This window comes from Thermothielavioides terrestris, chromosome 2 (genome assembly GCF_000226115.1).
Source record: "Thermothielavioides terrestris NRRL 8126 chromosome 2, complete sequence".
Classification (NCBI taxonomy): domain Eukaryota; kingdom Fungi; phylum Ascomycota; class Sordariomycetes; order Sordariales; family Chaetomiaceae; genus Thermothielavioides; species Thermothielavioides terrestris.
In genome coordinates, this window is record NC_016458.1 from 4,803,215 (window position 1) to 4,826,438 (window position 23,224).

General features: G+C 61.3%; 7 protein-coding genes across 7 annotated transcripts; 4 read left to right on the plus strand and 3 right to left on the minus strand.

Moving 5' to 3' along the window:
* The first annotated feature begins 952 nt into the window (after positions 1 to 952).
* On the plus strand, positions 953 to 3,574 carry THITE_2114014 (uncharacterized protein). The gene is made up of 3 exons (XM_003652427.1): positions 953 to 1,551; positions 1,727 to 2,545; positions 2,609 to 3,574. The coding sequence occupies exons 1-3, from the start codon at positions 1,038 to 1,040 to the stop codon at positions 3,337 to 3,339; spliced, it is 2,064 nt and encodes a 687-aa protein (XP_003652475.1). The 5' UTR covers positions 953 to 1,037; the 3' UTR covers positions 3,340 to 3,574.
* A 530-nt stretch (positions 3,575 to 4,104) lies between these two features.
* THITE_2114015 (uncharacterized protein) lies at positions 4,105 to 5,178 on the minus strand. Its single transcript, XM_003652428.1, has one exon. The coding sequence runs from the start codon at positions 5,010 to 5,012 to the stop codon at positions 4,413 to 4,415; it is 600 nt and encodes a 199-aa protein (XP_003652476.1). The 5' UTR covers positions 5,013 to 5,178; the 3' UTR covers positions 4,105 to 4,412.
* A 128-nt stretch (positions 5,179 to 5,306) lies between these two features.
* On the plus strand, positions 5,307 to 7,237 carry THITE_2114017 (uncharacterized protein). Its single transcript, XM_003652429.1, has 3 exons — positions 5,307 to 6,126; positions 6,197 to 7,047; positions 7,176 to 7,237. The coding sequence occupies exons 1-2, from the start codon at positions 5,469 to 5,471 to the stop codon at positions 6,991 to 6,993; spliced, it is 1,455 nt and encodes a 484-aa protein (XP_003652477.1). The 5' UTR covers positions 5,307 to 5,468; the 3' UTR covers positions 6,994 to 7,047; positions 7,176 to 7,237.
* Positions 7,238 to 7,349: 112 nt separating this feature from the next.
* On the minus strand, positions 7,350 to 10,282 carry THITE_2114018 (uncharacterized protein). The gene is made up of 3 exons (XM_003652430.1): positions 10,029 to 10,282; positions 7,605 to 9,961; positions 7,350 to 7,546 (listed from the first exon to the last, which is right to left on the minus strand). The coding sequence occupies exons 1-3, from the start codon at positions 10,075 to 10,077 to the stop codon at positions 7,463 to 7,465; spliced, it is 2,490 nt and encodes an 829-aa protein (XP_003652478.1). The 5' UTR covers positions 10,078 to 10,282; the 3' UTR covers positions 7,350 to 7,462.
* Positions 10,283 to 10,496: 214 nt separating this feature from the next.
* On the plus strand, positions 10,497 to 14,937 carry THITE_2114020 (uncharacterized protein). The gene is made up of 2 exons (XM_003652431.1): positions 10,497 to 10,806; positions 10,894 to 14,937. Exons 1-2 carry the CDS (start codon positions 10,690 to 10,692, stop codon positions 14,575 to 14,577), a joined length of 3,801 nt encoding a protein of 1,266 aa, XP_003652479.1. The 5' UTR covers positions 10,497 to 10,689; the 3' UTR covers positions 14,578 to 14,937.
* Positions 14,938 to 17,788: 2,851 nt separating this feature from the next.
* On the minus strand, positions 17,789 to 19,581 carry THITE_2114023 (uncharacterized protein). Its single transcript, XM_003652432.1, has one exon. It carries the CDS (start codon positions 19,371 to 19,373, stop codon positions 17,913 to 17,915), a length of 1,461 nt encoding a protein of 486 aa, XP_003652480.1. The 5' UTR covers positions 19,374 to 19,581; the 3' UTR covers positions 17,789 to 17,912.
* Positions 19,582 to 19,968: 387 nt separating this feature from the next.
* THITE_2114025 (uncharacterized protein) lies at positions 19,969 to 23,216 on the plus strand. Its single transcript, XM_003652433.1, has 2 exons — positions 19,969 to 22,497; positions 22,576 to 23,216. The coding sequence occupies exons 1-2, from the start codon at positions 20,269 to 20,271 to the stop codon at positions 23,056 to 23,058; spliced, it is 2,712 nt and encodes a 903-aa protein (XP_003652481.1). The 5' UTR covers positions 19,969 to 20,268; the 3' UTR covers positions 23,059 to 23,216.
* The last annotated feature ends 8 nt before the right edge of the window (positions 23,217 to 23,224 follow it).

A 23,224-nucleotide genomic window follows, 5' to 3' on the forward strand; every position in this document is an offset into this window, starting at 1 on the left:
CGCCCGCATTGGACTGGCGCATCGCTGCGGTGCCTTTCTATCCTCGCAGCTTTTCCTTGCGGCGTTCTGAGTAACTCTGTGCATACAAAGAAGGCCTAGACTCTGGACAAAGCAGCCCTTGTTGACGGCAGATCGTTCCACATGACGGGCTGGGCCCTGCTTTGAGCAACCTGTTTTAGGACTTTCCCCAACGCCTGCTGCGTGCGGACAAACCCTCCAAAACCTGGAGCATGTCGCGACAGAAACACCGTGCACTGAGCCCGCAATCAAATCACTAGATCTTCGATAAGCCACTTCGGGTTCTGGGGGTGTGCAATGCTGGTTTCTCGTCGTCTATTGAACAGTGTTTTTCAGATCTCTTGCGTTCGGAATCTCAACCGATCAACTGGGCAAGCCACGAATCAAATCGCTGACGCGAACCCAAGTGGATACGGCGGGGTCTAGCCCGGGGTCCCCTGGAGGTTTTAGCGTGTGCGGGATGGAAGAATTGCTTGGCTGGGAAGGGAAGGCAGGGGGCAGCGGTGTCGTCCCCTCGTTTCCATTGTCCTTGTCTTGCCCATGTCTTTCTTGCCCATGTCGATTTGGCGCAGCGCGGGCCACCTCCTACCTACTGCCCCTTCCCCTCTGTGCCTGCGGCTCCTGCCTGCCTCGCACCAGTGCACCTATCGCATCAGAGCCCCTCCAACCGCGCCAACACTGGCCGTGCCTCGTCAGCGGGATCAATCATTTGTCGCAGACAGCAATCCGCCTATTTTCATTCTGTTACCCCGTCACCCCCGGCACTGTGTGACTGCGGCACGCCCGCAACAGTGCGCAGCTGCCGGTCTTGGGCTGCCGTGCAAGCACCACTGCGTCCATTACGGATAGCTTAACGTTTTCTCCGTCCTGGGCGGCGCGCAAATCAGGAACACCCACGCCTCGTTCCTCCGTACCGGCGCTGCCTACCCCCGTCCGAACGCTCCTACACCCAGGCACCGTCTGGGAGCCAGGTGAGCCGAGTGGCCCGGCTGCCCATCTCGCAGCCTGTCCCGACTGGAATGGGCCGCAAAGCTGCACCGCAGCCGCTCTCGCTGGGGGGCACTGTGCGTCCTGGTGACGAGTCGCGTGCTGCGCCCACTGGTGAAACAACGGTCCCCAATTCCGCGAGACCGCCGCCCGATACATCGTCGCCCCGTTCCCCCCGCTCGCCCTTCCGGAACGGCCAGCACACCACAGAGGACGCTGCCGGCCTTGGAGAGCGTTCTCTACCGCTTGCCGATGTGCTTCACCAGCCCCGCCAGTCGCTAGAGGAACATCAGCAAGAGAACCAGAACCCGCCGCAGCCTTCGCCAAGAGCCCATGCTGCGGACCAACACCATCAGCAGCTGGGCCACAGACATCCGCGGCGCGGCGACGACAAGGCCTCCAAGTCGGGCTTCTTCTTCAACTTTGGGAAGGCGGCCAAGGCCTCGGACCGTCCAATTGTGCACCAACACTCGAATTCCCGCACCGAAACCATGTCGCGAGACTCGGACCGCCCGTCGCACTCGAAACAAAGCATCAAGCATTCCGGTAAGCAAACACGTCATGCCCCGTGTTATTAGCCCGGTGCTCTTCTATACCCGCCCGCCCCGCCTGGACTTTTCTGCCGCTGCCGATCCTGCACCAAAGCGCCATACGTGTCTGGCTCATCGTTGTCTTTCTTGTTTCAAGTTGCACTAACAGCGTCGCGTGCCGCCATCTCCAGACTCAGCCCATCCCGACGCCTCACTGCAAAAGCCGTACACGCCAGTACCATCCAGATCCGAAGTGTCGCTAGCGTCCACAACGGACTACGACAGCCAGGGCAACGCGGTCACCTCGTCCTCGAAAAAGTCCAAGCCCAAACCTTTCACATTGCTCGGCCGCTCAAGGTCAATCAAAGACAAGGATAGTAAAGACAGTCCCAGCCCAAAGGAGCAGCTCGCTCAAGCACCTGCCCTGGCACCCGCAGCGGCACCGGCCAAGCCTGCCGAGCCTGAACGACCCTACACTTCAGCCTCGGCTCCGAGGACGGCTCCCATTCAATCTCGCGATCGGTCTTTTCGCGAGATGATGTCCTCGGCCGTCAGAAATCACTCCGCCGAGCGGGCTCAATCCAGGGACGTCAGCGGAAAAGGTCGGGACCTGGATCCGAACCAGAGGGCACAGCCGACCGGTTACACCCCGACACCTGGAGCGGCCTTCTTCAGCAATCTCAAGCACAGTAAAGCGGCGGGCATCCTCAGCAACCGGTTTTTTGGCGGCGGGAGCTCCAGGAACGAGGCGCCCGCTCCCAAGGAGCCGGTGGTGGACGATGAGCACTACGTTCTCAAGGTCATCAACCTGCCGCTGGTCGAACAAACACGCCTTACCCGGATATCGAAGAGACTGGAGCATTCTCGAGACAAGACCGAGTTCTGGATGCCCGCATTTCCCTGGAGGGCGATAGACTACCTCAACTACAAGGGTAGCGAGGTGGAGGGCCTCTATCGAGTGCCCGGTAGCGGGCCGCAGATCAAGAAATGGCAGCGCAAGTTTGATGAGGGTACGTTTTGCAGCAGCTTTTCCGTCGATCTTCCGCTGGCGGTTTGCTAACTCGGCTGCGCAGAGCTGGACGTAGATCTCTTCGAGCAGCCGGATCTGTACGACATCAACATCATCGGCTCCATGCTCAAGGCGTGGTTGCGCGAGCTTCCTGACGAGCTGTTTCCTAAGGAGGCCCAGGAGAGGATAGCGAGGGAATGCGCCGGGGCGGAGAAGGTACCGCAAATGCTCATCGACGAGCTGTCCAACCTGCCGCCTTTCAACTACTACCTCCTCTTTGCCATCACCTGCCATCTGAGCCTGCTTCTCGCCCATTCGGAGAAGAACAAGATGGACTTCCGCAATCTGTGCATCTGCTTCCAGCCGTGCATGAAGATTGACACTTTTTGCTTCAAGTTCCTGGTCTGCGACTGGCGCGATTGCTGGAAAGGATGCAAGAACGAGGCCAAGTACATCGAGGAGGAGTATGCGCTCTTCGACCAGCCGCCACCCAAGGGATCGGGGGAGCAGAAAAAGAACGGCAACGGCAACCCCACGGCCGAGGAGGCCAAGCAGGAAGATTGGAACATCTCTTCGTCGGATAGCAACAAGAGCCCGAACCGTGGGGCGACCGAGCAAAAAGGGTCGCGTTTGAAAAAGAAGCCGACGACGGCCGAGACCGAGAGTGCCGAGACGAGTTCGACCATCTCGACAACGCTCACGGCCAGCAGCGAGCGGGAGGCCACGCCGCCGAGGCAGTCGGGCGACCTGCGCCCGCTCTCGCCTATCAAGCCGTTATCGCCGTTGAAATTTTGAACCGGCTTGCCGATGAGTTTCCTGCATCGATATCAGGGGGCAGGCGGATGGCCTGTGTCTGCTGTTCGCGTCTGCGAGCCTGCGGAGCGTCATCAACCACTATCATAACGACGTTGCGCCGTTCACAACTCGGTCCTGGCCTCCTTAACGCTGTCTGTCCATAGACACCGACACCGCATACTCATCTCGTGTGTACCGAGGGCATCGCGGCCGGTTCATCTCAACGTTGCCACCCCATCACATCATTTCCAGTCACGACACTTCCACCGATCAAGCGTCATTTTCCCTGCGTGCGACTTTTTTTTTTTCTTTGGACCCCTTTCGGTTGGAATACCCCATCCACTTCTTTGGAGTTTCACGCATCCCTCGTCTAGTCGTCAGAGAAACCGGACTTGATCCATTTTGCACTTTGATTCCGTTCGTTCGCCTCACCCCTGATACGGTTGTTCGGCGCGCGGATAATGAGGAGATGAAGGGGGGGTCTGGGGACACGGGATGGGATAGTTCCCTCGGGTTGCATGGCTTAACGAGGGGAGCTATATTATTGAAACGTGGTAGAAGGAGGGGTCAGTTGGAGGAGGATACGGGGCGCGTTGTCCTCCGCTGCTTTTTTGGGATCGAGCTAAGGCGATCCGGATCCCGCTTGTTTTCTTGATTTGGAACGCAAGCAGACAAAAGCGTCGTACGGAGGACCGCGGCCTCGATCTTGGAGGACGGGAGAGGAGGTGTACGATAGGGGGCCTGGGTTGAGAGGTAGTGAACCGCATGGCTGTCCTGGTGACAGGTTGAATCTTTCTCGAAACATCAGCAATCCGCTGCAATGGTTGTAGTTTGGTCCGCCGGTTGATTTTGCCGAGACAACTCCCTAAACGAGCATGAGAGGAGGTAGAGGATGTTCTGTCCCTTCCCTTGTTCCTTCCCTTTCCCCGAAGTTCCTTGACGCCTATAAAACCATTGACACGAATAAACGCCCGTTAAATGCAAACCAGATGAGCCACCCGCATCACCTTCTCCGCCCTTTCCTGTCGGAATCACCGTATGCACAAAAGAAAGAAAGAAAAAACAGGAAAATATTACTTCCTCCCCTCCGCTCGCCGTTGATTCCTGCGCATCCGCCGCTCGTTCCTCTTGATCCGCTCCCGGATCTCGCGCCGCTTGTCGCCGCGGACGCTGGTGCCCTCCTTGCGCTCCGCCTCCTTGCGCGGGTCCAGCTCCACGATCGGCTCGTCCTGGCCGGCCTTGTTCGCGCCCTTGTACCCCCACCGCCGCTCCCACTCGCCCGTCGCCTCGTTGTACTGCAGGTTGCGCCGCTGCTCGCGCGTCTTGGGCTTGATCCCGCGCCGCTTGGCGAACGCCGACCATTTGGTCTCCGGCTTGGGCGTCGGCACCGGCTTCTCCCGCGGCAGCGCCGTCTGCGGCGGCGGCAGCGACAGCAGCACCCCCTGCGGCGTCGAGCTGATCGCGCACGTCGTCAGCAGCTGGTTGATCAGCACTTGCGCGCCGTCGCGCGCGATCGCGGCGAGGTGGCTCTCGAGGGCTGCGCGGTCGTTCGTGGCGGGCAGCGAGAGCGGGTTCGGGTCGTTGGCGAGCAGCAGGCCCAGGTCGAAGGTGTAGGGCGTCGGCTTGTCGACCGTGACGGGGAGTTTGGGGGTTTGGGAGGCCGTCGCGGACATTTTGACGGCTATGGGATGTGGAGACGAAGGAATTCGGTGAGAATTGGCACTGGACGGTGGTTGTCGGCTTGGCCGTGCAAGTCTTGTCCCTTTCCTGAAGCAGAGGTTACGATTCGCAGGGACGGATACAGATCTAAGATCCCAAAATTTAGGCGGTCAATGGCGGTAAAATAGACGGCCCCACTTTCCCACTGCGATGCCGTTGCGGTGTTGTGGTGTTGCGCAATCTTGCTTCACTTCTGACCCTAACCCTGCAACGAAAACGACCACATTCAGCGTAGCTCTGGTGCACAGTCTTGGCAGACCCGAACTGCAACGACACTCGCGCGCGTTCAGAGATTTTGACCCGCTGCGGCCGGCTGGCATTGGCGACTTGGACGGCACCCCGACGATGCAATAGAGCCGCCCGCTGCTGCCGACAGAAACGACCAGATATACACAGCACAGCGGCACACCATGTCGGCGCCCCGCGGGCTGCGCTGCCTCGTGCGGCCGTCGGCGGCGGTCCGGTCGACCGCGGTTCCGATACCAATACCCATTCCAACTTTGACCCCGAGGGCGGTCCCGCTGCTTGCCGCGTCCCTCGCCCGGTCAGCGCCGTTCTCGACGTCTGGCGCACTCGCAAAGGAGGGGAACGAGCCACGAGTCAACCGCCGCAAGGGGAAAATGTTGAAGCTCGGCAAGTTCAAGAAAGACAAGATCGATAGGGGCAGGACTCCGCTGCCCGGCGAGCGCAAGGCCTACCGCAAGCGCATCACGCTCAGCAACGACAATGCCATCCCCGTGCCGTGGCTGACCGACCTTGGCCCGGCGGACCTGGCCGACTCTCAGAACATTGCCAGGGTCCTGGCTATCCCCGAAGAGGTGCAGGACCAGCTGCGCGCCGCCGAGGCCTTCAAGACGACACAGTGCTGGGGCATGTTCCGGAAACCGTCGGTGCTGGTGCGGAAGGAGACGGTCGACCTGGCGAGCCAGATGCAGGCTTCGGCCGACCAGCAGCAGACCCTGCGGCTCGTCGTCACGGGCGACAAGGTGACGGGCAAGAGCCTGATGCTGCTCCAGGCAATGACATATGCCTTCCTCAACAATTGGATCGTCATCCATTTCCCCGAGGGTATGCCGCCCTTATGCTCTTCTCTTTTCCAGCGCCGCTTGTGTGTTGCCGCTCGCTAACCCTTCGGCAGCGCAAGAGCTCACCACCGCCTGCACGGAATACGCCCCTATCCCCGACACCAACCCGGTCCAGTACATGCAGCCTGTCTACACGCTGAAGCTGCTCCAGAACATCAGGCGCGCCAACGAGAAGGTCCTGGCCAAGACCTTCACCGTCAGCTCGCACCAGGGGCTCCCGCAGAACATCACCGCCAACACGCCCCTCCTGACGCTCGTCAGCTCGGCGAAGGAGCCCGACGCGGCCTGGCCCGTGTTCCAGGCGCTCTGGCGCGAGCTCACCGCGCGGCGCGGCACCCGGCCGCCCATCCTGCTGTCGATGGACGGGCTCGCCCACGCGATGAAAATGTCGGACTACCGCTCGCCGTCCTTCGAGCTGATCCACTCGCACGACCTCTCCCTCGTGCGGCTGTTCATGAACGCGCTGGGCGGCGGCCTGCCGCTGCCCGGCGGCGGCGCCGTGCTGGCCGCCACCAGCCGCAACAACGCGCCGCGCGCCCCGAGCATGGAACTCTCGCTGGCGCAGCGCCTGGCCGAGCAGGCCGGCGCCGCCGCCGCCGACGTGCCGCAGAAGGACCCCTTCTTCCGCGGCTACGACGACCGCGTCGAGGCCGTCCTGCGCTCCGTCCGCGTGCTCCGCGTCGGCGGCGTCAGCAAGCTCGAGGCCCGCGCCCTGATGGAGTACTGGGCCGCCAGCGGCATGTTCCGCGCCACCATCGACGAGAAGACGGTCACGGAGAAGTGGACGCTCGGCGGCAGCGGCGTGCTGGGCGAGATGGAGCGGGCTGCGCTGCTGACCATGCGGATTTAAAATGGGGTGGGGTGGGCCACCATGTAATCTATGAGCTGGTGTATAGAAATAAATGTAAGCCTGTATTTATAGACTGCCAGATGTTGTCCCTCTCATGATGGTCTTGGTTTGGTTACGCGTGTCTCGCGGGTTTGACGACGCTGTATTTACCCATGGTTCAAGCACAACTAAAAAAAAGACAGTTGAACATGGCAGGGTATCATCAGAAAGGTCATGCTTGGCATTTGGTTCACATCGCTCCATTGCACGGTCTCGTATCTAGACGTACGACAGCCTCGATATCAAGCCCCTCTTTTCCCATCGTCAGCCATACACCCACCCGTTCAATTTCCCAGGCTACCCGCCCTAAGTAACGCCAGATGAAGCAGACACACAGAACCGACAAACAAACGATGTGTGAATGCAACCGTAACATCTCGAAATTAAGAGAGACAGGGGAAAAAATGGGACCACACCAAGCCCCACGCGCTCACAACTCCTGGCTGCCCTCCCTCTCGGCGTTGCCAGCAGTGACAAACACCAGCCGCGTGCCGTTGCCAGCCGTTTGCCAGACCTGGGAGAACAGTTAGCTATATATGAAGGGAAGGGAGAGAAGGGTTAGAAATACTCACATCCAGGTCGGTGTACTCCTCCAGCGCGGCCAGCCACTGGTTCTCGGTGAAGCCCTTGGCAATGACGCGCTCCTTGACCTTGCGCATGCTCAGCTCGATGCCGTAGCCTCCCTCGCCGTCGTCCTCCTCGTCGTCGTCGTCGGCATCGTCCGGGCGGCAGGCGCCGGAATCGGCCAGGCCCTTGACGAGGTTGTAGATCTTGCTGCTGGCGTTCATGGCGCGGCGGCCGCTCTGGGCGCGGTCGTCGGTGGCCAGGCTCTCCTTGCTGGCCTCGACGAGGCGCAGGGCCTCGTCGACGTCCTCGTGCGAGACGGTGTTGCTGAAGCGCAGGCGGGCGAGCGCCTGGGCGAGGCGCACGACGCCGAGCAGCGTGCGGGGCGTCGTGTGGCCGAAGTTGTTGGCCTGCAGGCGGCGCTGCTCGGCGCGGCGCTGCGCGTTGCGCAGCCGCACGTACGTCTTGACCATGTACTCGGACACGGCCTGCGGCACGACCGGCCGGAACGTGCGCGCCTGCGCCACGTACGCCCGCACCTCCTGCGGCGAGAACACCACGCCGTCCGCGGTGCCCAGGTCCGGGTGCCGGCCGTGCATGTGCACGTGGGCCACGTGCTTGGCGAGCTGCGCGTCTGTCTCGCGCGTGGGCGTGTCGAGCAGCAGGAACAAGATGTCGAAGCGGGAGAGCAGGGCGGCGGGCAGGTTGATGTTCTCGACGGCGGACAGGCGCGTATTATAGCGCCCGTAGAGCGGGTTGGCCGCCGCGAGGATCGAGGTGCGCGCATTGAGCCTGGTGCTGATGCCGGCTTTGGAGATGCTGATGGTCTGCTGCTCCATGACTTCGTGGATGGCGGTGCGGTCGTTGTCGTCCATCTTGTCGAACTCGTCGATGCAGCAGATGCCGTTGTCGGCGAGCACGAGGGCGCCGCCCTCGAGGACCATCTCGTCGGTGACGGGGTCGCGCATCACGGCGGCGGTGAGACCGACGCCGCTGCTGCCGCGGCCCGACGTGTACACGCCGCGCGGCGCGACCTTGGAGATGTACTTGAGCAGCTGCGACTTGGCCACACCCGGGTCACCCATCAAGCAGATGTTGATGTCGCCGCGGATCTTCATGCCGTCCCCGACTTCCTTGGTCACGCCGCCGACCAGCAGCAGCAGGAGGGCCTTCTTGACGTCGAGATGGCCGTAGATCTCCGGGGCAATCGACTTCGCTAGGTACTCGTACTGGTTTCCTGATTGCGTGAACCTGGCAATTCTCCGGGCCATGAGGGGGTCGATCTCCATGTCTTCGTACGCCTTCTTGTGCTGCACTACGTGGTGCGCCTCGAGGTAGGTGTCGGTCAAAAGACCGGCGCGCAGCGCCTTGAAGCCCGTGTAAGGAGTGGGGAGGAAGATGCCAGCGACATCGACGATGTCGCCGGGGTTGATCTGCCGGACCAGGCTGCCGTAGCACAGGACAGTCAGAGTCCTCGGGATCTGGCCGATGGGCACTTGCTCGGCCAGCTCCTGGATCTTGACCTCCTGGAAGGGCAAGAATTTGGACGCTCTTGACGAAGGGTACAGCTGGCCCTTGGCTTGGTTCTCCTCGCAGTCCTTGGACGGGCACACGGTGAGGGGCCCGTACTGCTTGTCGGTCACGGGCTGGAAGATCTCGCAACCGCAGCGGTCGCAGGTGTAGGCGCTGACCTGGACGATGGGCTTGACGTCGGAAACCCTCGTCGCAATACCGCGGATGGTGATGAGACGGCCGAGGTGGTCGCCGCGCACCTGGCGCACAGACAGCGCCTTCAGCTGGTTCTCAGGGGTCGGGGTCCTCGGCTTGAAGACCAGCGTGTATCGCCGGGTGAGCTGTGCCGGGTACTGGTCGTTCAGGATGGTGGGATCTGATTCCCTGTCGGCAATGCCTGCCAGCATCTGGTTGCGCTGCATTCGGTTCGCCATCAGCACGTCGAGCACGTCGTCCTTGAAGGTGATGTTGTCGCTCGGCGCCGGCATGAGCTTGTCGATTGCCCGCGACAGGATCTCCACGTAATGCTTCGTATTGCTCTCGACGCACTCTACCAGCTTGAGCCCCTCGTTCAGGTCCTGCTCGTACGAGTAGAGGTCGTCCAGGTCGATCACAAACTCGCTGAGTTTCCGATCGGCGAGCTGCTGGAGCATGTCGCGGTACTTGTGGCGGGGTCCCGCCCGTTGCTGGGCCTTCTCGCGCAGGCGCTGCTGCCGCGCATTATCGTCCTCGTCCATAAAGTCATACTCGTCCTCGCTCAGGTCGTCCTCGTCGATGTTGATGCTGCCTAGCGCATGGGTGATGGTTTCTTGGGGGGACGCCTTGAAGTCGGATAGGAAGCTCTCGAAAGCGGCTGGCCCACCGTCAGCGGCCACACGCAAAGAAAACATCCAGCAGCTTTCTCATCTCTCTGCACTCACTCTGTTGCACCTGATAGTCAACAGGCGCCTTCATCTGTAGGAGCGCCATGGTCGCGGGCGTGATTGACCGTTTGCGCGGGGCTGGCGGTTCTCGGGGGTGGGAGGAAGGGAGATGGGCTCCTGTGTGCGGCGGATTGAGGCTCTGTGCTCACTTGCTGGGTGTCATGGATTGTGATAAGAAAACCCACGGGCGCTTGCATGTGGGAGGCTGGGGCTGCTGGTGACAGGGGGGCGCGTCCAAAGACACGCAGACGCGCTTTTTCGCGCGTCTGAGCCCAGGGGTAATTGAGCACCGCGCTCCAAGCAGGAAGTTACGCCTGTTGACAATGGCAGCTGGAGCCAGCTGCTCAGAACCTCTTGGCATGGGCGGGTGCACGTTCCTCAGCAGCCCCTGCCGACCAGGCCCAGCCCCCGACCTGACCCACCCTGCAATGCAACCGGACTCGGTCGCCGTGGGCTTGCCTCGGCACATGCGAGTTGCCGGCAAGCCGCCTCCCGTTCAGAGCTAGTGTACCTTGGGTTACCGTCGCCGAAGTTGTGCTGGCTGCGAAAGTGGGATGTGGTTGAGCCAACTCTCCGTCCCTATTGTAGAAATGCTTGATGCTTTTTGAAAGTACATCACAACCACGCACACGCAATTCCGGGTTCGCGCGAGCCTAAAATGGCGCCGCGCAAGAGCGCGCAGTCGTCGGCTGCCGAGATCGCGCTGGTACATCTGCAGAATTGTCTCGTCAACCTGCCGCCGTCGCTGGCATCGCTGCTCGCGAACGTCAACACGGTGAGTTGCTGGCTGCTCTGCCGGTCGTCGTGGAGACAAAGACTTTCTGGGACCTCTAATTGACGGCTTTTGTTCTCTCTTCTCTAGCCCGCGCAAAATGTCGTCGTCGAGCTCAACTACCGCGTGCCCGCTGCCCCTGGGGCGCCCAACGGCCCGGAGCCTGCCGCCTCGACCAAGTCCGTCTACGTTGGATGGACCGGCATGCCCAGCAAGCGAAGGCTTGCTCCGATTGTCGGGAGAGACGGGATCAGCGCATCTCGCGGTGCCCGCGACCAGGAGGTGCCCCTTGTCGAGATGGACGCTACCTTCGCAGCCACCCTGGGACTCAAGGACGGCCAGAAAGTCACGGCAACCATCCACTTCGATCCGCCTCTGGTCCACACCGTCCACATCGAACCCCTGACGCCCGAGGACTGGGAGATGATTGAGCTGCACGGCACCTTCCTGGAGGACAACCTGCTGTTCCAGATCCGCGCCGTGCCCAGTCCCGCCTTTGGTCCTACTCACCCCCTCACGCTGCACCTATCCCAAACGTCAACTGCGAACATAAAAGTCCTGTCGCTAGAGCCTGCTCCGCCCGCCGACACGCCTTTCGCCAAAATCGCCCCCGACGCCGAGGCCGTTGTGGCGCCCAAGACGAGACAAAAACAGCGGAGTAACAGGGACAGTGGCAGCGTGGGCGGCGCATCCAGGAAAAGCGGCAAAAGCTCGACAAGCACAGCCCGGAGAAAGAGTTCCCGGGAGGAGAAGAAGCCAGTGCTGTTCTTCAGGGGTATTGACCGCAAGAACTGCCAGGACTGGTTTGACGGTGAGACGCCAAGCCAGGACCTCGCTGTCTGGGTCGATCGCGATCTGTTCTCCGCGAAGGAGTTAAAGGGAGTAAAATGGGTCTCTGTCAGTGTTGTGCGGCCTGCCGGGCTTCAGCAGTCTCTCGGATCTTCCGACCAGCCGCAAGAGGCGGAGCCTGCAGCAATAGCGTCTACCAAGATCGTTGCCCACCTCCAGCCGTGGGATGAGCCACCGGATGGACAGACGGCTGCGCTTTCCTCCCCCCTCTGCGCCGCACTCGGTTGCCAGTCGATGGTTGGCGGCATCGTGAAAATCGAGCCGGCTCCGTCTCAGATGCCCCGAAAGACGCCTGACCAGGAAGGCATCTCGCGTGACTCGGTGCAAAAGCTCAAGATTTTCCCCTTCCAGCCATCCAAACCAGCGTCTCTGTCCGGCCTCAAGTTTGGCGGCCAGTCCAGGGCTGAAAAAGAAGAGGCGGCCAATCAAATCAAGCACATCTACGGGCCCGGCGGAACCGGCCTGTTGCAGGGCCCCCTCACCGATGGCCAAATCCTGGGCGTCCATGACGGGCTGGCATGTCCCCGAGGCTGGGAAGGGGCTATTGTAAGGTTCGAAACCCCCCACACTGCGTCTCAAGGTTCGGGGAAGAAGCCCCTGAACTGGATTCTGGGTGCGGATTGGAAATTGCCCATTGTGGTCCAACCGTCCGTGCCAAAACCCTCGTGGTTTTCCAATTCCGATGCCCATCAGGTCCCGGACTCGCCCGACTCGCTCCTTGTTGGCATCGACTCGCTGCTGGAGAGACTCAAGTCTCACCTCTCGCACATGTCCTCGGTCCTCCTGACCGGCGGACAGGGCTCGGGCAAGACGTCGGTCGCGCAGTCGGTCGCTCGTGCCATGCGCTCATCCCAACTTTACCATACGACGTATTTCCCATGCACCAAGCTGGTAAATGATGAAAGCAGGATATCCACCGTCAAGGAGACGCTGAATCACCTGTTCATGGCCGCCAGCTGGGGTGCGCGGCTCGGCGGTCGAGCCGTCGTTATCTTGGATGACTTGGATCGGCTCTGCCCGGCCGAGACGGAGCTGCAGGTCGGCAACGAGAACGGCCGAAGTCGACAAATCAGCGAAGCCATACGTTGCATGGTCAGACAGTACTGCGCCAGGGATAGCAACGTCGTCCTGCTCGCCACATGCCAGAGCAAGGACTCGCTGCATAACGTCCTGGTCGGCGGCCACATCGCCCGCGAGATCGTCGACCTGGGTGCTCCCAATAAGGAGACCAGGCGACGCATCCTGGAAGCCCTGACGAAACAGGGCTCGGTTTCCCGAGATGAAGCGGAACATCTGGACGATCAGGGTAGTCGCCCAACCACCGCCGACGGTAGTACCACCGGCGATGAAGGCGGTGGCTGGATGGACGGCCCAAGCCGCCCGAGTCGGAAGTCGCCTGGGAGCAAGCCGAGTGGATTCATCCTTGACGATGACCTCGACTTTTTGGATATTGCTGGCCAGACGGATGGCTACATGCCGGGCGACTTAATCCTGCTGGTCTCGAGAGCACGCAACGAGGCACTGGGCCGGATTGTTGCGGAATCCGCGAATCCCGACATAACCACCATACACTTGAGCCACACCGACTTTGACAAGGCCCTCAAGGGCTTCACTCCGGCCTCGTTGCGGAACGTCACGCTGCAGAGTTCCACCACGACCTTCTCCTCTATCGGAGGCCTGAAGGAAACCCGCCAAGTCCTCCTCGAAACGCTGCAGTACCCAACCAAGTACGCACCCATATTTGCCCAGTGTCCTCTCCGGCTACGCTCCGGTCTCCTGCTGTACGGCTACCCCGGCTGCGGCAAGACCCTCTTGGCCAGCGCCGTGGCGGGCGAGTGCGGTCTCAACTTCATCAGCGTCAAGGGACCCGAGATTCTCAACAAATACATTGGCGCGTCAGAGAAGAGCGTCAGAGACCTCTTTGAGCGCGCCCAAGCCGCCAAGCCGTGTGTCCTCTTCTTCGACGAGTTCGACTCCATTGCCCCTAAGCGCGGCCACGACTCCACCGGCGTCACCGACAGGGTTGTCAACCAGTTGCTGACCCAGATGGACGGCGCCGAGGGTCTTTCCGGAGTCTACGTCCTCGCCGCCACCTCTCGCCCGGACTTGATTGATCCCGCCCTGCTCAGACCGGGCCGTCTGGACAAGTCCCTGCTCTGCGACTTCCCCACGCTCGAAGACCGCCTCGACATCATCAGGGCGCTCGCCCAGAAGGTCAAAGTCGCCGACGAGATTTGGGAGTCCGATGAGCACGTGCTCGAGTTGGGCCGTCGCACCGAGGGGTTCTCCGGCGCCGACCTCCAGGCTCTCATGTCCAACGCCCAGCTGGAAGCCATCCACGACGTCCTCAACGACAGGGAGCAGCAGCACGCCGGCGTCAACTCCACCTCATCCAACCGCCGTGGCGCCGTCGCTATAAGGAAACCGGCGGCATCCTCCTCCTCCTCGCCATTATCGAAGAACTTCGTGCAGTTCCGCTACGGCGAGGACGAGACGCCCTCCCCCGCAGCGGACACCACCGCCCCGCCGCGCACGCGCGCTGCGCAGCTCGCCGAGCAAGCCGCCATTGCCGCCAAGCTGGAGAGCATCAAACTCGCCCGCAAACGCGCCAAGCAATTCCACAAGAACGCCTCGGCCGGCAGCGGCGGCGGCCTGCTCAACGGTAACAGAACTGCTGCTGGTGGTGGTGGTGCCTATGGCGAAGGCGAGGGCGTCGTCGGTGCAGCAGCGGCCGGTAGCAACTCCGAGGTGGTCATCCGCTGGACGCACCTCGCAAAGGCGCTGGAGGGCACGCGCGCGAGCATCAGCGCGGAGGAGCGGGCGCGGCTGGCGCGCATCTACAGGGAGTTCGTCGTCGGCCGGAGCGGGGAGATGAGGGACGGCCAGGGGAGCATGGAGATTGGTGGGCGGAGCAGTCTCATGTAGAAGTAGTTATCTGTATGCCGGCCTGGGTGAGGGGTGAGGGGATAAGGCGTTCCGTGGATGAAAGGGTAGAAACGCGCGTACAATAGCCATTGCACGTGGGAGTAATGGGATTTTGGATGTGCAACTCTTGCTGCGTTCCGTGTCTCGTTTGGATCTGATCTGATCTGATCTGATCTAGCCTGGTATTACCTGCATCCAAAGGGCAGCCACAGTGCTGTGTACCTTTTGTTGTTCTGCACACGCCATCTCCCAACCTCCCAGTCATCTCCCCAACTTCCTTCCCTCCTTGACCCAAAATCTCAACCAACCAAACCATCCATCCCTACCCAGCACCCCCCACAACAGCACCACCCCCCCTCTCCACCTCCACCGCAACCACCTCCCCGGCATACGCAAGATACACCCCCTCGGCGCTCCCGCAATCGACATCCACCCCGCCCCCGCCCCCTCGCACTCGCAGCGCCCCAAGGTCCACGAACCCCCGCGGACGGGCGGCGCAGACGGTTTCCGCCCGCCGTCGCGGCAGCCACTGGATCCGGACACAGACAGCGGGGGCGGGTAAGCGGGAGCAGCCGGGTCGCGTGGCCAGGGAGCGGATGAGTTCGGTGTGGATTGTGATCAGGCCTGCGGCGGCGGTGAAGGACGGGAGGGTGGTGGTGGTGGTCTTGGGGTTGTCGAGGCGGAGGGTGAGGGGTTGTCCGCGGGTGAGGGTGAGGGTGTGGGGTAGGGGGTGTGATGTTCTTGGCTCTGGCTCTGGCTCTGTTTCTGGCTCGGGCAAGGAGGCTGGCTCTGGCTCCGGCAAGAAGGCTGGGTTTGGCTCCGGTAGGGGGGCTGGCTCCGGCTCCGGCAAGGAGGCTGGGCCTGGGACGGAGTTGGTCAGGATGGGTTCTGGTTCGGCCGCTGGCGTTGGGTTTTGTTTGGGGATTAGTTTGGCGGCTGGCTGTGTGCATGAATCGGGTACCTGGACCTGTGCTGGTTCTGAGAACGGGTCTGGTTCGATTTCCGGTGCTGGCCCCGACTCCGTCCCCAATTCTGCCCCCTCTTCGGACCCCGGTAATGACCCTGGTTCTTGTACTCTTATTCCTGCTTCACTCAGCACTGACTGTCGTGCCGGCGGGCCGAGAACAGTGTCGCTCTTCGTCAGGTCGAGGCGAGGCTCCGTTGCCTCGTCCGATGTTCCAGTTGAGTCGACCACCCGGCTCGGAGGTTGGCCATTAACCGTCAGAGCAGACAGCTGAAGTTGAGGATGTCCTTGAGGCTCCGGGCTCGGCAATCCGGGCGTGTCCAGGCCGCAGGCCCGACTCACCGGCAGGCTAACAGCTGAGATCTGCGGTTTGGAGGGAACGAGGGGTGGGACTGGAGCAGGTGCGATGTCGGGACTTTCTGCACTTGGCTCGGAAACAGAAGGATGGTGCCCGTCCGGTGGGCGTTGCTCGGCCTCCTCTACTGCTGGTTCGGCCGCCACGTCCGTGTCAGGAGGCCCGGCCGGTGGCACAAAACCCGGCAGTGATGGCGGTGACGTCGAAAGTTTGAAAACCGTGCTTTCGTTTTGGTTTCGGGATAACACCAGACCCGCACGGGGAGAGGCTATGAGCCCCTGGATAATGCCTCTGATCTCGACCTCCAGCGACTTGTTGAGCTGGGCCTGAGCGTGGTTGAGGCTAGGAAGCGAAGGGAGGCGCCATCCGGGGTAGAGATTGCCGTGAGTCCTGGGCATGTGGAACTTGCCATGAACTTGGACGAACAGGTTGCAAAGGTAGCAGGCGTCTTTGCTTGAGCAGATGAAGCGTGGCATCCGGGCAACTGGATGAAGCTCGTAGTAGCACACGATTTGTACTTCGGCATGGACACGCGATTCCTGAACCGCTTTCCGCATGTTGGAAAGAAAAACTGAGTTTTTCTCATTCAAAAAGCGTAGACGAGAACTGATGTTCGTCTTTCCGAAGACATTTGAGGCGCCGCTCTCATAACGGGAGAGGCAGCTTGCGAGACTGCACTGGGGAGGTATGACCAAGCTCCTGGCGTAGAGTTGGGAGTCGAGACTAACGGTCACAACGTCTGTCTCTTTGAAGATACCGGAGGTCTTGGCTGTGTGGAACAGGTACAGGGTGCACTCCAAATAATGAGCGGTCTTGGCTAAGCGCTTGACGAGGCCCGCTTGTATTGACGGATTGAGGTCCCTGGGACTAAGCCCGTGGAAGATTCGGTCGAAATCACTGATCTTGTTGAGCCGATGAGCCGCACGAAGAACGCCCTTTATGTGCTCTGGAATAACCTCCTCCTGGCAGGTTTCCAGACTTGCCAGACGGTCCAGAAAACGTTCGGCATTCTTGGCGAAGTCGTTCACGTCAGATCCAAACCGTCTGCGAAGACCGTGTCTGCGAACGGCGTTAAGTGCTTCCTGAAGAAGCGAGCCTAGAAAGGCCCTTCCCGTTTTGCTGTACCTTGCGTCGGATCGCTTCGAATTTATTCGGCCGAGGATACGATGCTTGCACATGCGAACGACAGCATCGAGGATCAAGTCCTCCAGAATGGTATCCTCCTCTGTCTCGGCCGCATTAGTAGAACACTCAGGGAATATTTCGGTGCAAAGACGCACCCCTGTTGGCCCGGGACAGATGGCCAAGGATTTCCTCAAGGCCGGTCTTGATACGTGCGAGGATGCCGGTCTTAGACTCCGGGTTTTGCTTGTTTACAGCAACGACGACTCGGATTCCACGCCCACTCGCCAGCTCCTCGACGCAGGCGGCCACAACATCAGTCGCATCATCAGATATGCCAGAGAGAAACGCGAATGCGCTCGTTAGGTCAAGCTCTTGTGCGGGCGAGAGGGCCCGTTTCGAAGTGTCAGTGTCCGCGGCAGTTGGCCATGGATTCTCGTGAGGAGCAGTAGGAGATGGACGGAGCAGAGAAAGAAGGGCGATGTTCTCGGCGAGGAGCAGACTTTGGCGCTGTTGCTTTGTGGACGGCATATCAGGCTGACTACAGGCATGGGATCACAGGGACGAACGCGGCGCAAGAGTAGAGACGGCTCTCGGGAAGCGGAGGGGATACCGAAGTAATTGCGGGCGGTCTCCGTGGCAAGCATTGTTTTGTGCTTTCGTAGGCCTCCGCTGATAATCGCTGGAGTCGTCTGCGTGATTACCAAGTTGGCGCTGTCGGTGGACAGCACGATAAATGGGAGGGGCGTTCCATTGCGCAGGTTCTGAGCAAGGCTGCATGCAGGTCATGCACTGAGGCCTACACCGGCCGTGGCAGACCTGCGAGCCTTGCTCAGAGGCAGCCTTTCCGGCCACTCACACTCAAGGATTCCGTTTGCAAGGCCAGGGCGACTGTCAACCCAGGAACGTGCAAATCGGCAGGCGATATTCTACCAAGTTGTCAGCAGCAAGTCGGAAGCCAAGCGGAGCAGAGCGCTTACTGTCGAGCGTCCAATACCGTCTCTTCACCCCCTCCCATTCGCCCTTGCCAGCTTCAGCCAGATGTGACATGTCAACATCGATTACCTTCCAATCGACATCCAGGCCGGCATCGGCGAGATGCAGCTCGGCCACCTTGGTGTAGACATCGTAGCAGATCCGGCGGTCGGCACCGAGACCGTTAAAGAAGCTGAACCGGCCCTGGCCGTCCAGGAGGCCGGGAATGAACTCGGTGAAGAACATGCGTAGCTGCGAGTAGTCTTCGCCAAAGGTGTCGAAGTAGATGGCGTCGTATGTGTGTCCCTGCTGGAGCAACTCCTGACACACATCCTGCCACTTCCCGTTGTAGACTTTGAAGGCGCCCGGGGCCGGACCGCTTTCCTCCCAAGCGGAGCCGAACTTGGAGCTCGGGCTGGCAATGTGTTCCAAGACGCCGGGATGGGCTTCGATGATGTGGTGGCAGGCAGGTTTGGTTTCGGCAAACATGGTGTCGATGATGCCCATGCCGAAGCCGATGTTGAGAATTCTCTTCCCCGGCTGTTTATCCGGCAGCAGAGCATCGACACTCTGGCGCATGATGTCGGTTTCCCATGCCATCATGACGCCGTTCCCGTCCTCGTCCACCAGCTTCCCGTCCGAGTACGTCAGCTTCGACCGCAAGTATGCCTCCGAATTGACATCGGCATTGGTGTCGTCCTTGGGTGGTTGGAACCTCGGCCCGTCCAGCTGCTGCTCCTGGTCCTGCTCTGCTTCCGCCTCTGCCTCGTCCTCTTGTACCGCCCCATTCTGCCCACTGCCCTCCACATCAACCAGCTCCGGCGCCTCGTCGCCGTCCTCTTCACTGACCACGACCATGTCCGCATCGGCACCGGCGCCGGCACCAGCACCGGCTTCCACATCCACCACCTCAAGATCCTCCCCATCCTCCCCATCCTCCCCGACACTCCCCAACTCCTCGTACCCCTCCAGCACGCCAAACAACATCTCGGCCCTCACGCCGGCCTCTACGCACAGATTATACAGCTCGACGCGCCCCAGCCGCTGGGCCACGCAGCCGGGCGTCTCGTTGCGGTCGTCCACGTCATTCCAGATGGCGCCCCACAGCAGCAACTCGTGGACGGTCTGGCGGGCGGCCTCCAGGTCGGCCGGGTCATCGTCTTCTGCGGGGGCGCCGCAGGCGCGGATGGCGGCGTGCAGCGGGGTCTCGCCGGTGGTCGGGTCCTGGACGCTGGCGCGGCCGGGCGCGTCGAGCAGCTTCTTGACGGCGGCGACGTCGTGCGCCCAGGCGGCCGTCAGGATGCGCTGGGTCTCGGCGGGGCAGGACGGGGAGATGCGCGCCGAGATGGTGTCGTCGGCGTGGGCGGCGGGGTCGGGCATTGGGTTCGAGGAGGGGTGGGTTAGGTTGTGAGATTGAGGTATCTGTATCCGTATCCGTATCCCGCCTCGACCAGTTGTTTCCGGAAATTTAGCTAAGAACAGTCTTAGTGGACCCGGATAGATTCAGTGCACTAGTGTACGGATTATAAGTACACGAGCGATGAAAACGATCCGAAGCCGTAACTCGGCGTTGCAGCATTCCTTGCACACCACGCACGAAAATTTAGGACGCATTCAACTGGCCTCCCAAATGCTCTGCCTGAGAGACGTCATCCACCCCACCTCACTCAGGTACCTTAGGTACCTAACCTACCGAGTACCGTGCCAGGGAGCTCATCCCACGCAACCTACACTACACTATACACTACACTACACTACACTAGTGTAGTGTAGGCCCGGTTCTGTGGTTAGAGTAACTAGTGTATGTATGTATCGTTACTGTGTACTGTGGTAAGGTCGATCCCTCTGTTCCCTGCCCAGCCCAATTCGCCAATGATCGCGTGCAGTTTGTGAACGTGTTCGCTGCTCTATGCATGGCCCCCGGCAGCTCAGCTTTGCCGAGCTAACGTGAGTTCCAATTGTAATAAACAACATCCATCATTGTCCTCTGCACATATAATTAGGTTATGATCAATCAACCTACGACTGGAAACGCTCAGTTGAGACGAAGGCGAAGCGAGAGCATGGACCTCGAGCAGATGACCCGAGCAGGAATTGATATCTGATAACATTACCTTCAGGCCGATAGTGTACGGGGCACGAACCGAGTGGAGCTTCTTCGCCTACCAGCAGGTTCCCAGCTCCACGAGGCAAGCGTGGAGCTAAACGTTAGAGTGGCGAGCTCTGGGCGTTCTTGCGAGTTGCTCGCCGGCCGCGGTCGCGGGTGCCCCGCCCCATGGTGCTGATCGTGCATGACCTCAAGAACCGCTCCCAACGCCTGCACAGCCAGCGTAGCCGCAACCGCAACCCCCACTGGCGAGCTCCCCCCGGCGTCGTCGTCATGAAGTTCGGCGAGCAGCTCCGGTCGAGCGTCATCCGCGAGTACCAATGGTACTACATCGACTACGACGGCCTCAAGGCCGACCTCAAGCACCCCAGCGGGCCCTTCCAGCAGCAGCAACAACAACAACAACAACAACATGACAGCGCCAGCGCCAGCGCCAGCCCGCGCCCGGGCAGGCAGCCGCGCCGCGAGTGGACCGAGGACGATGAGAGCCGCTTCGTTAGCAAGCTCGAGGCCGAGCTCGACAAGGTACACACCAAGCAGCAGGTCAAGGCCATGGAGATCTCGCGCCGCATCGCCGTCAGCGAGCGCGAGGTGCGCGACGTCGTCAACCGCCTGAACGAGCGCGGCCTCGGCCAGGACGGCCCCAGTGAGGAGGAGTTCATGCTGCTCGAGGAGGACCTGAGCGACATCATCGCCGACGTCCACGACCTCGCCAAGTTCGTGCAGCTCAACTACACCGGCTTCTACAAGATCATCAAGAAGCACGACAAGATGACCGGCTGGCACCTGCGGCCCGTCTTCAACACCCGCCTCAAGGCGAAGCCATTCTATAAGGAGAACTACGACGCCTCGGTCGTGAAGCTGTCCAAGCTTTACGACCTGGTCCGCACCCGCGGGAACCCCGTCAAGGGCGACAGCGCCGCCGGCGGCAGCCAGGCCAGCTTCGTCCGCCACACCACCAAATACTGGGTCCACCCCGACAACGTAACCGAGCTCAAGCTGATCATCCTGAAGCACCTGCCCGTGCTGGTGTTCAACGCGAGCAAGGAGTTCGAGGAGCAGGACACCGCCATCACGTCCATCTACTATGACAACCCGGACACCTGGGAGCTGTACGAGGGCCGGCTGAAGAAGACGGAGGGCGCCGAGGCCATCCGGCTGCGCTGGTACGGCGGCATGCAGAGCGAGACCATCTTCGTCGAGCGCAAGACCCACCGGGAGGACTGGACCGGCGAAAAGTCGGTCAAGGCCCGCTTCTCGCTCAAGGAGAAGAACGTGAACGCCTACCTGCGTGGCGAGCTTCTCCCGGCCGCCATCTTCGAGAAGGCGCGCAAGGAGGGCAAGAAGTCGGAGAAGGCCATCGCCGAGGACGAGCGGCTGGCCCGCGAGATCCAGTGGTCCGTCCTCAAGAATGGCTACAAGCCCGTGTGCCGGTCCTTCTACCACCGCACCGCCTTCCAGCTGCCGGCCGATGCTCGCGTGCGCATCTCGCTGGACACGGAGCTCACCATGGTGCGCGAGGACAACCTCGACGGCGTGAGGAGGTCCGGCGATAACTGGAGACGCATGGACATCGGCATCGACTACCCCTTCTCCCAACTGCCGCCCGGAGACGTCGTCCGGTTCCCCTACGCCATCCTCGAGGTCAAGCTGCAGACGCAGCTCGGCCAGGAGCCCCCGGAATGGGTGCGCCAGCTGACGTCCAGCCACCTCGTCGAGGCCGTTCCCAAGTTCTCCAAGTTCATCCACGGCGTGGCCTCCCTCTTTCCCGACAGGATACACCTGCTTCCGTACTGGATGCCGCAGATGGACGTCGACATCCGCAAACCCGTGACGCACGATTTCGGCATCAAGCGGCTAGAGAACTCGGCCACGACGTCGATATCCGACGACGAAGACGACGATTACGACTCGGACGACGAACCGCAACAGCCACGGCCCTCGACCGCGGCGACCGGCGCAGCCGCCGAGTCGAGCGCCGCCGCGGCGAGGAACGGCCGGGCGGCGTCGGCGCTGCCGACCGACATCGAGGACCAGACGACCGACCGACCGCCGGCCGGCGGCAGCGACGACACGTACCTGTACGACTCGGAGGACGAGGCCGACGACGAGGACAGGCTGGCGGAGGCGCGCAGGGTGGGCGGCTGGACGTACTACAGGACGCGCGTCGCGACGTCGGCGAACGCCGCGCTCCGCGGCGCGTGGTGGCTGCTCACGGCGCTGGTGCCGCGCCCGCGCGCGACCGAGCTGCCGCGGAACGCCCGGCTGGAGTCGCTGCTTGGTGCCGGCGAGATCCAGCACAAGCGGTTCAAGGCGCCCAAGGGCAAGAAGATCTATGTCCCTGTGCGTGTCGAGCCGAAGGTTTACTTCGCGGCCGAGAGGACGTTCCTGGGATGGGTGAGTCTCTCGGATTTTTTTCTTTCTTTTTTCTTCTCCCTCCTTTGCTGACCCGATCCCGCCGCGGGGGGGATGCAGCTCGAGTACTCCATCTACATCGGCACCATCGCCGTGACGCTGCTCAACTTCAGCACGCGGCACGGCAGCGGCGCCTCGTTCGCCGCCGCCGCCGCCTTCACGCTGCTCGCCATCATGTCGCTGTGCTACTCGGTCGTCATCTACCTGTACCGCAGCCGCGCCATCCGCACCCGCCGCGTCGCCCGCTACTACGATAAGGTTGGGCCGAGCGTGCTGTGCGGCGCGCTGTTCGTCGCGGTCGCGCTGAACTTTGCGCTCGAGGGGAAGAGCAGGAAACCTGTGGTAGCGCGAGGCGAGTGGTGGTGGCGCCGGCTTTGGGGTATGTATGTATTGTCTGGATGGCGAGAAGGGACTGGATGGTTGGTGTTGGGGAAAAAGGGGCACGGCGGTGTTATGTGTGCTGTGCTTTTTGGGTATTATGGAACCGCATGCGAGAGCGACGGGGAGTTATGTCTCCATACAGCACTAGACTGTATCATCTGATATGTATCAACAACGGCAGCATTACTTCCGCAGAACAGGTTGAGCAGTCGTCCGATGAGTGGCCGCCAGTTCGGCGAGCCGAGTCCTCGGCGAACTCCACTTGCTGCGTGGGCCCCGCCGCTCGATGTGGATGCCGGAGGTGAAATAAGATTTTGGATGCCGGCCT